General features: G+C 37.8%; 1 protein-coding gene across 2 annotated transcripts in view; it reads left to right on the top strand.

The window, feature by feature from the left end:
• Positions 1-14070, top strand: part of PDK3 (pyruvate dehydrogenase kinase 3) — a 52781-nt gene that overhangs the window by 32721 nt on the left and 5990 nt on the right. For both annotated transcript variants that reach the window (XM_042810064.1, XM_042810065.1), the window contains exons 4-10: positions 895-1079; positions 2446-2535; positions 5723-5800; positions 7628-7704; positions 8852-8953; positions 9164-9274; positions 13759-13872. In XM_042810064.1, the coding sequence (XP_042665998.1) occupies positions 895-1079; positions 2446-2535; positions 5723-5800; positions 7628-7704; positions 8852-8953; positions 9164-9274; positions 13759-13872 (757 nt within the window). The remainder of the gene's footprint in view (positions 1-894; positions 1080-2445; positions 2536-5722; positions 5801-7627; positions 7705-8851; positions 8954-9163; positions 9275-13758; positions 13873-14070) is intronic.

Genomic DNA, 14070 nt, shown 5'->3' with positions numbered 1-14070 from the left:
TTTTTTTTTTTTTTTTTTTTTTTTTTTTTTTTTTAAAAAAAAAAAACAAGATTATGTGATCATTATGGTGCCAATATTTAGCATTATAGAATGCAACACTGACTGAGTGACTGAGTAGCTCTGATTTTCTGTGTCTAGGCTTTGGAAAGCTATTAATACATAAAGCATGCGTGAGTTTGTGTGTGGAATAAAAAGGATGAGTGCTTTGAAAGTGGTAGGTGTTCAGCTGCCTTGGTAGGAACAACAAAAATTCTCCAAGAGAAATGCTGGTTAAAACAATGCAAGAGATATTCTCAAACTTCCCCCAAACTGCCAGAGGGAGAAGAGTCGCTCTGAGCACTGTTGTATGTGTTCTGCCATCCAGTGGTGTAAAACGAAACTGAAGTCACACAGATCGCACTTACTTATCCCAGCACTCAGACTTCAGAATAGATGCCAGGTAAAGAAATGCGTTCAGAAATTACATTGCATGGGGTGGAGTGTTGGGAAGAATGCACAAAGTGTAAAACTTGTCAGGAAACTGTGAAGAGCAGTTGTTTTGTCTGAATCACCTCTCCAATCTATCAGCTACTGTTACAGATAATGAGTTACTGTGATGCATGTGGCTGTGGTCATAAGGAAATCTTCTGTTTACGGTGAAGATATTTATTTTAAAGAAATGTTTTGGGGAGAAATGACTCAAATCGAGGCAATAAATATTTCACAGATCTTGTGAGTGACATCTTGATGTAAGACTTCCCTTTAAATAGGCTTGTTTGGGTACAATTGTGTTTTGTTTGCTGGGTGGGAAAGTAAATAGATAAAATGTTTATGCTGTGGAGAGTTGAAAGCAGAAATGAGAGGCAGAGTTTAATTATATCTTTAACAATCTGTTTCTAATTTTCTTTCTTCTAGCTTTTTAGACGTTTTAATTAAAGTCAGGAACAGACACAATGATGTGGTTCCAACCATGGCGCAAGGGGTGATTGAATACAAGGAAAAATATGGCTTTGACCCATTTGTTAGCAGTAACATCCAGTATTTTCTAGATAGATTCTACACCAACCGCATCTCTTTCCGTATGCTTATTAACCAACACAGTAAGTAATTGCTTATTTCATCTTTAACAGCTTTAGTTATTGCTTGTAATCCTGAAGCCATATCTTTTGTTTGAGTATTTTTCAAACTCTTATTCTTAATGCTCTGTGCTAATGATGGTAAAGTTGTACTGACAACTGATTAACTTGGTACTTCACAGCTATCAGGAGTGAATCCAAAGCACCAGTATGTTTTCTTCCAGTACTGGGGGGTGTTATCATTGTGGCTGTCAGTTTTCAATCTTGCTGGCACAAGACAGCTTGCATAGTGATGCATTATAATTTTAGATCTTTCTGCTCAGAAGTCTGTCAATATCATTTGTAGAGTTGGTGTTTATAATCAACTAGGAGGATGCAGGTTTTGAGTAGGTTGTGTTCTGTGTGCATCTTTTTTAGTTTTTCATCAAGTTATGTAGACTTTCTTGCCTTTTAACTAATACTAATTGAGTATTTCTGACTCGAGGTTTAAATTATGACACCTTTGTCTCCCTCTTCTTCCTACTCCTATTTAAGTATAAATTTTAGAATTAGTCATCTTTTGCAACAAGATTTCATTCCTTTGTGTTGTTACTTATAAGCTTTTATACTTGCATTACACAGTGAAAAGAGTTACTTGCACAGCTCCTATTAACCATTGTATGCAAGTATGCAGAGAGTGATGGTGTGTAAAGCTAAGGCCAAGCATGTGATATGAGTGTATCTTGTACCTTTTAGCTCTAAGAGCTTCTCTGTCTGCCCACTGTTCAGCTGTTGTGGCCTGTTAATGTGTGAGTGCGCCACAGATGATGGGGAGCAAATGCAGAGTAGTGCGTTGTGAGGTTTCATACATCTTGTGTGTCTTTCCAGTTACCTTCCATGTGATTAGCACATGCCATGCTGTGTGTGTACAAGTAACTTTCATGTGTCAAGCATACTGTGAGATAACTCTGCATTTATGTTGTGTTTCATTATTGACACTGTTTATTATGGCGTGGTTCTACAAGGAGCATTGTGCCAGTATATTACCTCACCATTTCTGGAATAGGAAAAGCTTTCATATCATTTGCTTAGCTCATACTGCCTCTAGTTCTTTATCAGAACTGCTTCATTTGCCATAGCAGCAGAAAGTCACTGCTGCAAAAAAGCTTAAGATCTTTCTGCCTCTTTGAGAGTTCAGCTCTCAGCGAAGGATTTGGTGAGTGCCAGACCTTACATGCAAGTGGGAGTGCTGCTGAGAGTTGTCTTCAGCACAGGGTTTCTGCCAGTTTGCTGCAGTGTCTTTACACAGAACGTTGTGCTATCCAGTAAGTTTTGAGGTATCATCGGAGTTTGACATGCTATGCTGTCTCAAGTGTAAAGGCAAGTTTTCACCATTTGTTTTTCCTTACAGCGCTTCTTTTTGGAGGAGACATTAACCCTGCTCATCCCAAACATATTGGAAGTATTGATCCTAATTGTAATGTGGCAGAGGTGGTTAAAGGTAAGGAAACTAACTTGACAATTTTTTTGATTGAAAAGTCCACAATTTAGAATATGAATAAATGTACTATTCTGATACAAAAGACTGAATGTGATGTACATTGATGTAATAAATTGAAAACAAAAACAACAAGAAATGAAAGTTGCAGTTGCTTACGATGAAGCCATGAGCTAAATGAGAATTTCTGAAGTCTCCGTAATTAAGAACAGTGAGACTTCTGTTACATTTCTGATACATTAGCAGAACTAGGGAGACGTGATTTTTTTTAACTTCAGTATGTCCTTTTTAATATCAGACTAAGTACTTAAATGTTGTGTTAAAATTACATATCCTTTTTCCCCTGAAATACTCAGAAATGTGTTCTAAGGCACTGTGATTTTTATTTAATGCTGGTAGTGAAGAAATGTGAGAATAAGTGCAATTTCTGATTGATTTATTGGCCTTCAAGTGCAGTGTTCTGAGATGTGTGGTTGTTCCAGTGATTAATCACATGCATTTTACCACATCGCATCCCGTTCTCTCTTGTACTACAGACATGTTCATGTTATGAATGTTCATATGCTTTCAGAGCAGTAGTAAACATGCGTGAGGCAATGCTGTCTCCTGTGAAGAACCAGCTTATTGAAGAGTCATGCTCTGGATGTATCTATTTACAAATACAGTTTTTATCTAGGAGTGAATTCCACCCTCTGTCCTTCACTGCTGTTTATGCAGTTACTAGAGAAGAATGTTTCTTCCTCTTTCTTTTTGTCAGCTTTCAGCTAAGAGAGAGATCTTTGTTAGAATTTGGCCTGCATGATAGCTTGCTTTGTAACAGATGATTTTTAGTGTTAGCAGGGCTTCTCATCTTCTAGCTCTTTGGCTTCTAAGGTGGCTGTTTTCCAGCAGCTCTATTTTCATTTGATTGATCTTATTCCACTTTGACCTTGACACTGTGTGGTACAGGCTTGTTTATTTCAATGCTCCTTCTAATGGTTGTGTTTGAATCTATTTCATCATGAAACTCATAGTTGTAATCTGTTGTGGACAGAGGAGTGCATGGTATCAACAGATGTTCAGTCCAGTTTTCAAGCTAGTAGCTGCAGTAGATAAACTATATATGAAAACATCCTTTAACAAAATCAGGGCATCAAAAACAGTATCCTCTGTTGTCTTTCAAAGAAACAAAATGTCATTAGAGGAAGAGCCTGTCTAAAGTCAGAGTAATTAAGGCTGTTTCATCTTCAAGGTGGTCAGAGGGCTTAGCATACATTTTATATACTGTGCTAGCTCTAAAATGACCTAGTGCATAGGTGTTATGTGGAGCAATCTGCCAGAGGTAAGATGTGACTTAGGCACAGGATGTGTCAGCTACAGGCTCTGTATGCCCTTCAAACCTAAAAGAAATGATCTACATGCCCACTTCTCACTTCAAGAAGCTCTACTGAGTGTAGCATCTTTAAATGTCTGAGGTGGGTCACTATCTCACTGACTGTCCTACAGAAATACTTTATACTTATTTGAGCTGAGAGCAACTCTGGACTTGTCCTTCAGGCTATTACTTTATATGTACCAATAGATCCTTCACTCCTGTTGTACCTCAAGCCATAACATGAGGAATGTTTTGAACAGGTCCTAGGCCTCTGCCAAAGATGAAGGTGACTTTTAGAAGAAGAGTGTCTGCACCCGGACATTTTTCTGGATGCATAACTGGATCATGAAGTGGTAGTGCCTGTCTTTTCATGTCAAGCACTTCAGGGTGGCTACTTCTTGAAAATGGATGAGTCTTACATTCCATTTAGGGAGGCTTAATGGAATTTTTCAGTCCCTTCATTTTCTTGAGTTTTACATAGTGGATGTATCTGCAGAACATTCATATATTGATGTCTTCAGGTTTATTATCACCTTATTAGTAGTATTCTTTCTCCACAATAAAGGAATCCAACTCCTGCTTTCTTGATCCACGTCTGATTTTCACTTCCACATAGAGGTGGAAATTCTTTGAAATGTGCTTATGTAGTCCATTCTCCATGTAGAGCCCCTCGGTCAATATAGCTCCACAGTTACCTTTAACTTCTGATGGCTGTCTGAGTCAAGGTGCTAACTATGCTCCATATGTGTTTTTTTTAGTTAAAGTACAGGATTATTCACAAGGCCATCAGATATATATCCAGTATTATTATATCCAATGGTTTGGATATTAAATGGAATTTTGATCTTTTTACTAGGGTGCATTTTGTTGTGCTAGTGACAGGACCTTTCTAGAGAAGGTCTTTGGAACTGACTGTCTAGGCACAAAAGACTCCTGTTGGAGAGTGATTTTGAAACATTCTTGGATTTGATCAAGAACGTCCCCAACTTTGATTAGTTCCGTGATTTTATTTGTTATGCTTGTCTTGGCAGTGACTATTTTGTTTTGTAGTGCCACTTTGGACAGGAAGAAGGTAGAAGACCCTAGGACTGGGTCAAATGCAGCCGCTACAGTATCTTAGCAAAATACTCTTTGTCCACAGAACTACCCCATCTGTTCATGTCCTTGCTCGTAGCCAACTCTAATAATGAGGAAAAAATCATTACCTGAAACCATTTTCCTTAAGGTAACTTAAGCAGTGTAATTGCAAACATTGGGGTTTGTAATTTCTTTTTAGGCTAATGTTTGATGCTTGTTGCTGAAGTGCTTTTGCAAAGGAGATATTGGTGAATATTTAGAATCACTAAAAATCTTTAAAACAAACAAACAAACCTCAACTTTCTTGCTGTATTTTGTCAGTACATAAAGACTAATTTAGATACTGTGGAAGCTCCTTTTGTTTGGGTTCAGTAGGAGAGAATGAGGAATCTTAGACTTCAGTTTACCTCTGAGAAGACTTTGGGAATTTAAACGTTTTAAACCTTATCATATTAATAAAAACCTGGATTTGTGGTGGCAGTCTCATTCTTTTTTTATCTGTTGGAAAGAACAAGTGCTAAATTGTGATTGGGACATGGTAAATGAGCAAAGAGAGAAATGAAAAATAGCTTGTTTTTTTAATTTTAAATACTTTATTGACAAATAGACAATGAACCTATAGACAAAGAGATTAGAATGGATGCTAGCATCATGCTTGCAAAACAGTTAAAGTGAACGTTCTGCTTGTAGTCTTTCAGATACTGAGCTTTGCTAGTCTTCTTTAATGACTTTTCAAAAATTGGTGTTCTCTTTTTGTAGATGCTTATGAAACAGCTAAGATGTTATGTGAACAGTACTATCTGGTGGCACCTGATCTGGAAGTTGAAGAATTCAATGGTAATTGAGAACTTCATTTAATTTAAGTAATCTATTTAAGAAAAAGGCGTTTCTGTGGCTTTGGTTTTGCTAATTAATTTTAAGTCGTAATTTGAACTCTGCAGCTTGTATTGCATCTCAGAATCTGGAGGGAATTGGCTGACGTAGTTGTCTAGCCATTCTGTATGATATGTGAAAAGTCATGGCCGTCAGGTGAAGTCCTGTGTAACTTGAAAAAAGGCAAAATTCTACCCATTTTTAAGAAGGGTAGAAAGGATGATCCAGGGAACTACTGACCAGTTAGCCTTGCCTCAGTGCTGGGAATATCACAGAGCAGATCCTCCTGGAAGCTATGTTAAGGGACGTGGAAGAAAGGGAAGCAGTAGGAGATAACCAGCATGGTTTCACCAACAGCAGGTCCTGCCTGACCAACTTTGTCACTTTCTTGTGATGGTGTGTCAGTGGGCAAGGGAAGAGCCACTGATGTCATTTGTCCAGACTTCAGTAAGGTCTTTGACACAGTCTGCTATAATATCCTCTCCAAATTGGAAAGATATGGAACTGGTTGTGAGATTGTACCCAGGGAGTGGTGGTCAATGGCTCGATGTCCAGATGGAGATCGGTGATGAGTGTTGCTCCTCAGGGGGTCAGTACTGGGACCAGTGCTCTGTAACACCTTCATCAGTGGCATCAACAGTGGGATCGTGTGCACTCACAGGACATTGGCAGATAGCACCAACCTGTGGCATGTGGTTGATGTGCCCAAGGGACAGGATGCCATCCTGAGACACCTGGGCAGGCTGGAGCAGTGGGGCCCAAGTGAATCTTTTGAGATTCAACAAATCCAAATGCAGGGTCTTGCACCTCAGCTGTGGCAACCTCTGCTATCACTACAAGCTGGTATGCTAGGAAACTGATGAGACGATCTTCATCAGTGTGTTGACTGATTGCTTTGTTCATCATTTGTATTGATAATTATTAGACTTTGTATACATTCTCTGTCTTTAGAAGTAGGTCTTTAAATTATCAGCCCTCAGTGCCATAAAGGGTGAAACTGACTCTAGCCATTTCTTGGATGTGTATTTGTGTCTTCCTGTGCTTAGGAGACAGGAATTTAAGTGACCTTTCTTCCATATGGACTGCTGCTGAGTCTGACAAGCTATGACTGTGTAACTTCAACACCAGTAGATATTTGAATTTTCAGGAATGACTGCATCTTGAGCACTGAACTGTGCTGGAGTGTATTAAATGCAGTCACTTAGTGCTCTGGTGTACAGAGCTGTGCCATGCCATACAGCTCTACTGAAATACTAATGATAGGGTCAGCAGTGGATAGAGCAAGTTAGGATTTGGAACGAGGGAATTTTGATAGCTTGAAATATATTTTGAAAATTTATGAATACCTTATGTTTTCTATGCTTTTAAGGGAAATATTTCTTTTTAGAATATTAAGCAGTATTTTTTTTCTTAGTTTAAGAATCTTCATGCATCAAGAATGCTTAAATATAGTATGTATTAAGAAAAGTGAACCCCATCTAAGTGGGAAAGCTGTTGTTCATAACATACATTTGGTACTAAATCAGCCACCAATTCATTAAGGTTCATGAATGTTCTAAAAGTTTGCTGATGTTGGTATCTTAAAAAATCATTACCATGTATCAGTTAAGATGAAAACAGCAACTGAAATATGTTTTTATGCAAGATTTTTCATGGATTGTATTCTGCACTTACAAAATTAAAACATGCTTAGATGACTTTGCCTATAATTTCATGATAGTCCTGTAAATAGAAATGCTGCAGGATAGTGTTTGGGGAAAAAATAACCTTTTTCTTTTTTTTTTGTTTTAGCTAAAGCTCCAAACAAGCCTATTCAAGTAGTCTATGTACCTTCTCACTTGTTTCATATGTTATTTGAATTATTCAAGGTAGGTTGTGCTTATTAATATTTGGAAGGGGTTGTGAACTCCCATTACTATTGAAATTGAGGGTTTTTCAGTTGCATCTCTAGAGTTTTATTTCTGTTTTCCTTTCTTGTATTTATCCCAGCGAAGAGTTTGAAATTCTGGGGAAAGTTAAGCTCACAAACCTCTTATGCTCTTGTATAATTAAAAAAAAAAAATCTGTTTTCCCACCTCTCTATTTGGCCTTTTGATACTGATGAATTTGACTCGATAATCTTTGCAATAATGGTACATGATCTTACCATTTCTACAAGCTTGCTTTTTTATTGCAAATATCAGTGTCTTCTGCCTGTTTTAAGAGCAGCCCATGTGTCTGTGAGTAGTGTAAATGACATGCTTTGTCCTGTTTTTTGTGTCTTCTGGATCATTCAAACAACCATGAAAGTGGAACAGAACTACTGTATGTGCTGGAGTAAGACAGGTGGTCTCTGGGTGGTGCACTTGTGCTTGAGAAGTCAAGGAGAGAAACAGTGCACTTGGTCAGAGAAATTTTTCCTGAATGATCACATTTTGGCTTTGATTTCTGGCACTAGACAAGTATGTTTGTTTAAAATCTTTCCTCTTTTTGTCACTTGTAATGTTACTTTGAGAGAAGACCAGATGAGGATTTGTACAGTGCTCGTATGTATGCTTTGGTACAAGTTGTGAAACAGCAGGAAACTAGTAAATTCCAGCTGTAAGTAAGGTTAATCTGTGGTGGACTGGCAGTGGAAATTCTCTTAATAGGTACAATAAAGTCGGAATGATGGACTGTGCCATAACCATTAGGTTGGGAAAAACGACAGCTTTTGCTGTCTACCATCAGTAGGGGTGTTCTGCAAGACAGACTGGAAGAATGGTGTTGTCTCTTAGATGGTCCCTTGATTTTGCACAGAAGTATTTTTCTTGCTTTAGGTTCTCTGAGTTTCTGTCATAGGGTAGAGTTCTGGTGTAGAAATCTAACTGAACATCTGATCGACCTGGAAGCGCTCCTTGAATTTCTTTTAATATGACCTTTCTTCTCTTTGCACAGGACAAGATATTCAACAAAATATATCCAGGTTCTAGGTTGACACACAAAATGTATGTGGTAAATTTATAATCAGAGACACTTTTTTTCTTTTAACTTCAGAATTCAATGAGAGCTACAGTGGAGTTGCACGAAGGTAAGAGAGAAGGCTATCCATCCATCAAAACCTTAGTCACTTTGGGGAAAGAAGATCTATCTATTAAGGTAAGTGCCAAAAAACAAGTTCAACTGCAGCTTACCAACCTGCTGTAGTTAGAATCATTTGACTTGTAATTTGAAAAAGCAAATTAAGTACTGTATGACCTCTGATGCTTCATCTTCATGAGTATTTTTGAAGTCATTTATATCACACTTTCACGTGTTCTACAAGTCTCTTCAGAACATAATGCTGAAAACTAACTTTTCATTCCTTAGATAAGTGATCAAGGTGGAGGTGTGCCTTTAAGAAAAATAGACAGATTGTTTAACTACATGTACTCAACAGCACCCAGGCCTAGTTTGGAGCCCACAAGAGCAGTTCCTTTGGTAAGCGATGTCTTTTTGTGCATTCCTTTCATTGAAGTCTACTGGTTCAGATTTTCCATTGAAGTAATTGCTTATTGTTAGCAATTCTGTGCAGGTAAAACACATCAGGATAAAATGGGGTCTGTTACCACCACTTAGTTTTTGGAACAGGAAGTTGTTTTTCTTTGTCTTGACATTATATTCTTGGAAACAAGCATACCTTCATGAGCATGGCATTATCACAGGTAGGTGGGCAGGATTTTTACTGCCGCGTTACCAAAAAGGTAAATAATCTAAAAAGCCCCTCCTAGATATATAAATTACTGTTTATCTGAGTTTATTTCATGTACTGAAGAGGTGAGCCACGTTGTGTGTTCTACCACTTGAGAAATACCTCCTGGTAATGCACAAGCTATATGGAACTTGGAAAATTACTTCTGTTTAAGTTCTGGACTGTGAAAATGCATTTAACAAAAAGCCCATGACTCACATGTGGTATGATGGTTTCCAGTGTTCAGCTGGAGAGGTGATACAGTCTCTTGAGATCTGTCAGTCAGACTTCAGTATGTGGGTTAATATTGATTGCATTCTTGTCTCTATTCTTGTGTTTTGTTCTGTTTTGCTTCTGTTGCAGTCCTTTGTCTTAAGTGTCAAGGAAAAGTTTATTATTTGGGAGATTTCCTTTTTCTCTTTAAAAATGCTCTCATGTAGCATGTTCTTAAGTGGCAGCTTTTGTTTTGTTTTTTTTTTTAATGGTGCTTCTGCAGTTGAAGTGGCTTCAGGCAGCAAATTACTTATCTGTGTGTGTGTGTATACATATATATACACATGCATGCACATATATATACATACAAATATATTTACATACGAATACACACACATATGTATATATCAGAATACATGTATTATTGTGACAGAAAGTAATTAGCAGTGAGTAGAAGGTAGAAACCAAATCAGAGCGGTTCAGAGATGATATATTTCCTTGTAGATGATGAGCAGTCTTTGTGGAACTATCTTAGACCACAGGTCATAGCACTGTGCCGTGTAAACCTACTGGTTTGTTCTCAAAGTGCTTGATGCCACCATGAGTAGGTCTGAAGCCCAGTTCTGTATTTACACTGGCTTGACATTAATCCTTCAATATTGCTAACTTTACAGCACCTCTTAGTAATACGTTTCAAAGGGTGCTGTGCCTTTTTCATATCAAAAAAAAGAAGTGAGTTCCTAACTGAAATGAGACGAGTGCTAGGGGAGAGACTTCAATTCAAATATGAACTTTCTTCATGAAATCAGGAACGGTGGAAGCTCTGTTCATTTATAATCTGTCTTTGTTCTGTCTCAGTTTTGATCAGCAATTTACTATCAGAGCTCACAAAGATTTCCTGAAACTTGTTCGTCCTGTAAACTTGAGCCTTGATTGCCAGTTGTATTCGCCATTAAAATGTTTCCTCCTTTGTGACTCTGATTGTAAGATGTTCAGCTTGAGATTTACACTGTATTCATTGTATTACATTGTTACAGAGGAAAAAGGGCTTTCACAGGGCACCTTGATTTGTAGTACATATTATGGTCCGGGTTCAATTATAAAAGCAATTATTCCGTACTTGGTATGTCAGTAAAGAAATAAAAATCTTTCAGCAGAAAGGTTTCACATAAATGAGTCATCTTCAAAGTCTGTGCAGAAGGAAGGTTTCTTTGTCACTTAGTGTGCAAGACCAAAGCCAGTGAAGAATTACCATGCACTGTGCTCGCTTGTCATTCTTGGCTTAGGTGATGTTCATTAACTAAATTGCAGTACAGTGTAAATAGGTGTATTTTTCTATTGTAACCTCCTTCTTGCTATGTGCTCTCCTGTCTAGTTTATGAAATGTGCATGGACTTGGGGAGTGGAAGAAAGGAGGGATTGTTTTGTTGATTGATGAAAATTCTGTTATTGAAAATGTTTTTTTAAAATCTGCTGAGAGACCTTGTTACCATGGCAGCATTCTGATTCTAGCAGGTTTTGTACTCGTTTGTGCTGTTGTAGGCATAATGAAAACATTAGAAACACACAGTAATGTTTAAAAAGTCAATTTTTAAAAAATTAATTAAAAGAGGGGAGTCCAGTGATCCTCCCTTTAGCATTTGGTTGCAGTGGGAGAAAATCAGGATTAATTAAACGTGCTGACACTAGTAACACAAATATTTTCCCATTTGTATTTCACATACTAGAGTATTTCCTGTAAAACTAGTCCTACAAAGTTTCCCCTTCTCAAGGCAGATGGACCATTACTGACTGTGCTCTTTCCTCTAGGTCACAGACCAACGTAGCAATCAGTTCTTTATAACCATCTTTTTAGAAAATATAGCAAAGCTATACTTCAGGGTACTCATTTTGAATCTTTTGTCTTCATATTTCTTATAAATCAACAATTTTAGTAAATAACCTGAAGACAGAATATAGGAAAAAACAACAGAAGATTTTTTGGAAGAGGGAAGTATGACACAGTTAGGCAGACTGGTATGCAGTGAACAAAGACCTTCCCGAAAGGAGCAGGAGACAAACAGAAGTTGGACATGGGTTTTAAGGAGGTATAGTTTTGCAAAGGAGAAAGTGTAGTATGTTTTCAGAACTGCTGAGTGCTGCCCTTGTCCCTAGCTGGGGCTGTGTACTGCCTACAAGCTGCAGTTCAGCTGTTTCTTAATTTCACTAACATGCTGTTCTGTCTCTGGAAAAGATGCAGGCAAGCTTCTGTACCTTTTTTGGAACTTCCTGCTTTTATAGATCAGCAAAGAGATGCATCTTGAAATGGGTTGCGAGAAAGTGATGCCAGTGTCTGTAATGGGAGTCTGTGAGGATTGTTTCAAAGTGTTTGAACTGTTGTTTGGAAAAGTGCATATAAGCAGCTGTTCTAATTGTGGAAATGAAAACTAATGACTATTAACAAGCACTATGAGTAGAAAAAGGCATCTTTATGCTAGCAAAACAAGAAACAGAAATGGCACAGATGCACTGTTAATCACCAGCGTAAGTACCTGTAAACCACACAAGATCACCAAATTTACACTTCTGTAAAAATGCTAAGAGGACAAAAGTTGCTCTAGAGATGATGAGAACAAGAGAATTTCTGGCAGATACTGTAATAAAAAGCTCTATGATACTCACCCCTCTGCCCCAAGGGATTTATTATAAAGTGAGACCACATATAGCGCTCAGAGTTCATGCTTCTTAGCCTTCTTTTTTAATTATTTTTGTCATTCTGGGGCTTTGTTTTCAAGATTCAGAGCATGATAATCAGTAATTAAATGCCTAGTATTGCATAGGCTCAACAAAATTTATTTACTCTTACTCTCCCTCCTGCCAGTATTTTTCAGGTTGCTTGTGTATAAATAGTGTAGTGGATTGAGTTTCCTATCAGATTCTTCTTGTAACCCACCTTCATGGAAGAGTTCTGTTACTGCATTGCCTTACATATCCTTACTTTCAAATTCTTGTATGTCTGGAATCTTTCCTTTATTGCACTGGATAGCCCTGAAAAATCCAGGGAGGTTCAAGTAAATAATCAAACGCAGTGTTTATCAGGATGGCCCCAGTCATCTGGAAGAGGTGATGCGTAGGCCAAAATCTTATTCCCTGTCAGCAGTGAGCGTCTTTATTTTTGTGTCAACTTCTGACATGAGTGGGTTGGAATAGATGTGAATTGCTGACTTATTTGTGGCTGTGATTATGAATATGACAGGTACAGATCTTAGATTTGTGATTAGTTGCATCTATTGTGCTTTGACAAATCTGCACATCTACACGTTCTCAGTAGATCTTCAGTGTTGTGTAATCCTGACTTCTTGCTGGAGGAGTAAACAATACCAAGAACTATTTGTCTTCTGTTGCTTTGTATGTTGTTAATGAAGTTAGTTTCTCTGCAGTAGTCTTCTGATCTCTGCTGCAATGTGGCATCTGTTAAAAATATGGTATTATCGAAGCCAGAATGGTAATCACAGTCAGGAAGCTGCAGACAGTTACCAGTTTGCTTTAATGATTGGAGGTAGTATGTATTGTATGACACCTACCTACCTCCTTGAGGAAAATATAAAATCACAGAATGGCAAGGGTTGGAAGGGACCTCAAAGCCCACCCAGTTCCAACCCTACTGCTGCATGTAGGGCTGCCACCCATCAGATCAGGCTGCCAGGCGTCCCATTCAACCTGGCCTTGAAAGTGGACAAGGTAGTCCTAACAAAGACTTCTTGCTGTTTCTTTTTCTTCTCTTTCTGTACTTCAAAGTAAAAAAAAAAAAAAAAAAAGAAAACAAAAACAAAAAACAAAACTGCCTAGAACAAAAAGAATGCTCCAAGTGTTGAATCTGTACTGATAGTGCAGATTGAGGAATATGGAAAAGCTTGAAGAGTAATCAGACGCAAACCTGATCTTTAGGTATCTTCTGTTTTATAAACCACTGTGATCTTTAGCACTTCTTTTTTTTTTTTTTAACTTCTTGTTTGTTCCTTCTTTTTCTTGTTTTTTCTAGGCTGGATTTGGCTATGGCTTGCCAATTTCTCGTCTGTATGCTAGGTACTTCCAGGGTGACCTAAAACTCTACTCAATGGAAGGTGTTGGATCAGATGCTGTAATTTATTTGAAGGTATGAATTTGACCCTTTCATAAATTAGCAGTGCAGTGCAACTCTGTAGGTTATAGCAGGCAGGTGCCATTTGGTACAAATGAACTTTATCTCTTTTCACTCCTTCATTTGTTTTCAAATTTGTAATTGCTATTTTTATCATGTTTCACCTCGATGAACAGAGTTGTAAAAATAACTTAAACAGATAATCTTGACTCT

This window comes from Centrocercus urophasianus, unplaced genomic scaffold, assembly GCF_019232065.1.
Source record: "Centrocercus urophasianus isolate 14NV4802_14NV808 unplaced genomic scaffold, USGS_Curo_1.0 seq_12, whole genome shotgun sequence".
Lineage (NCBI taxonomy): Eukaryota > Metazoa > Chordata > Aves > Galliformes > Phasianidae > Centrocercus > Centrocercus urophasianus.
Note: the sequence above shows the minus strand (reverse complement) of the source record. Positions and strands in the feature narration are given on the sequence as shown.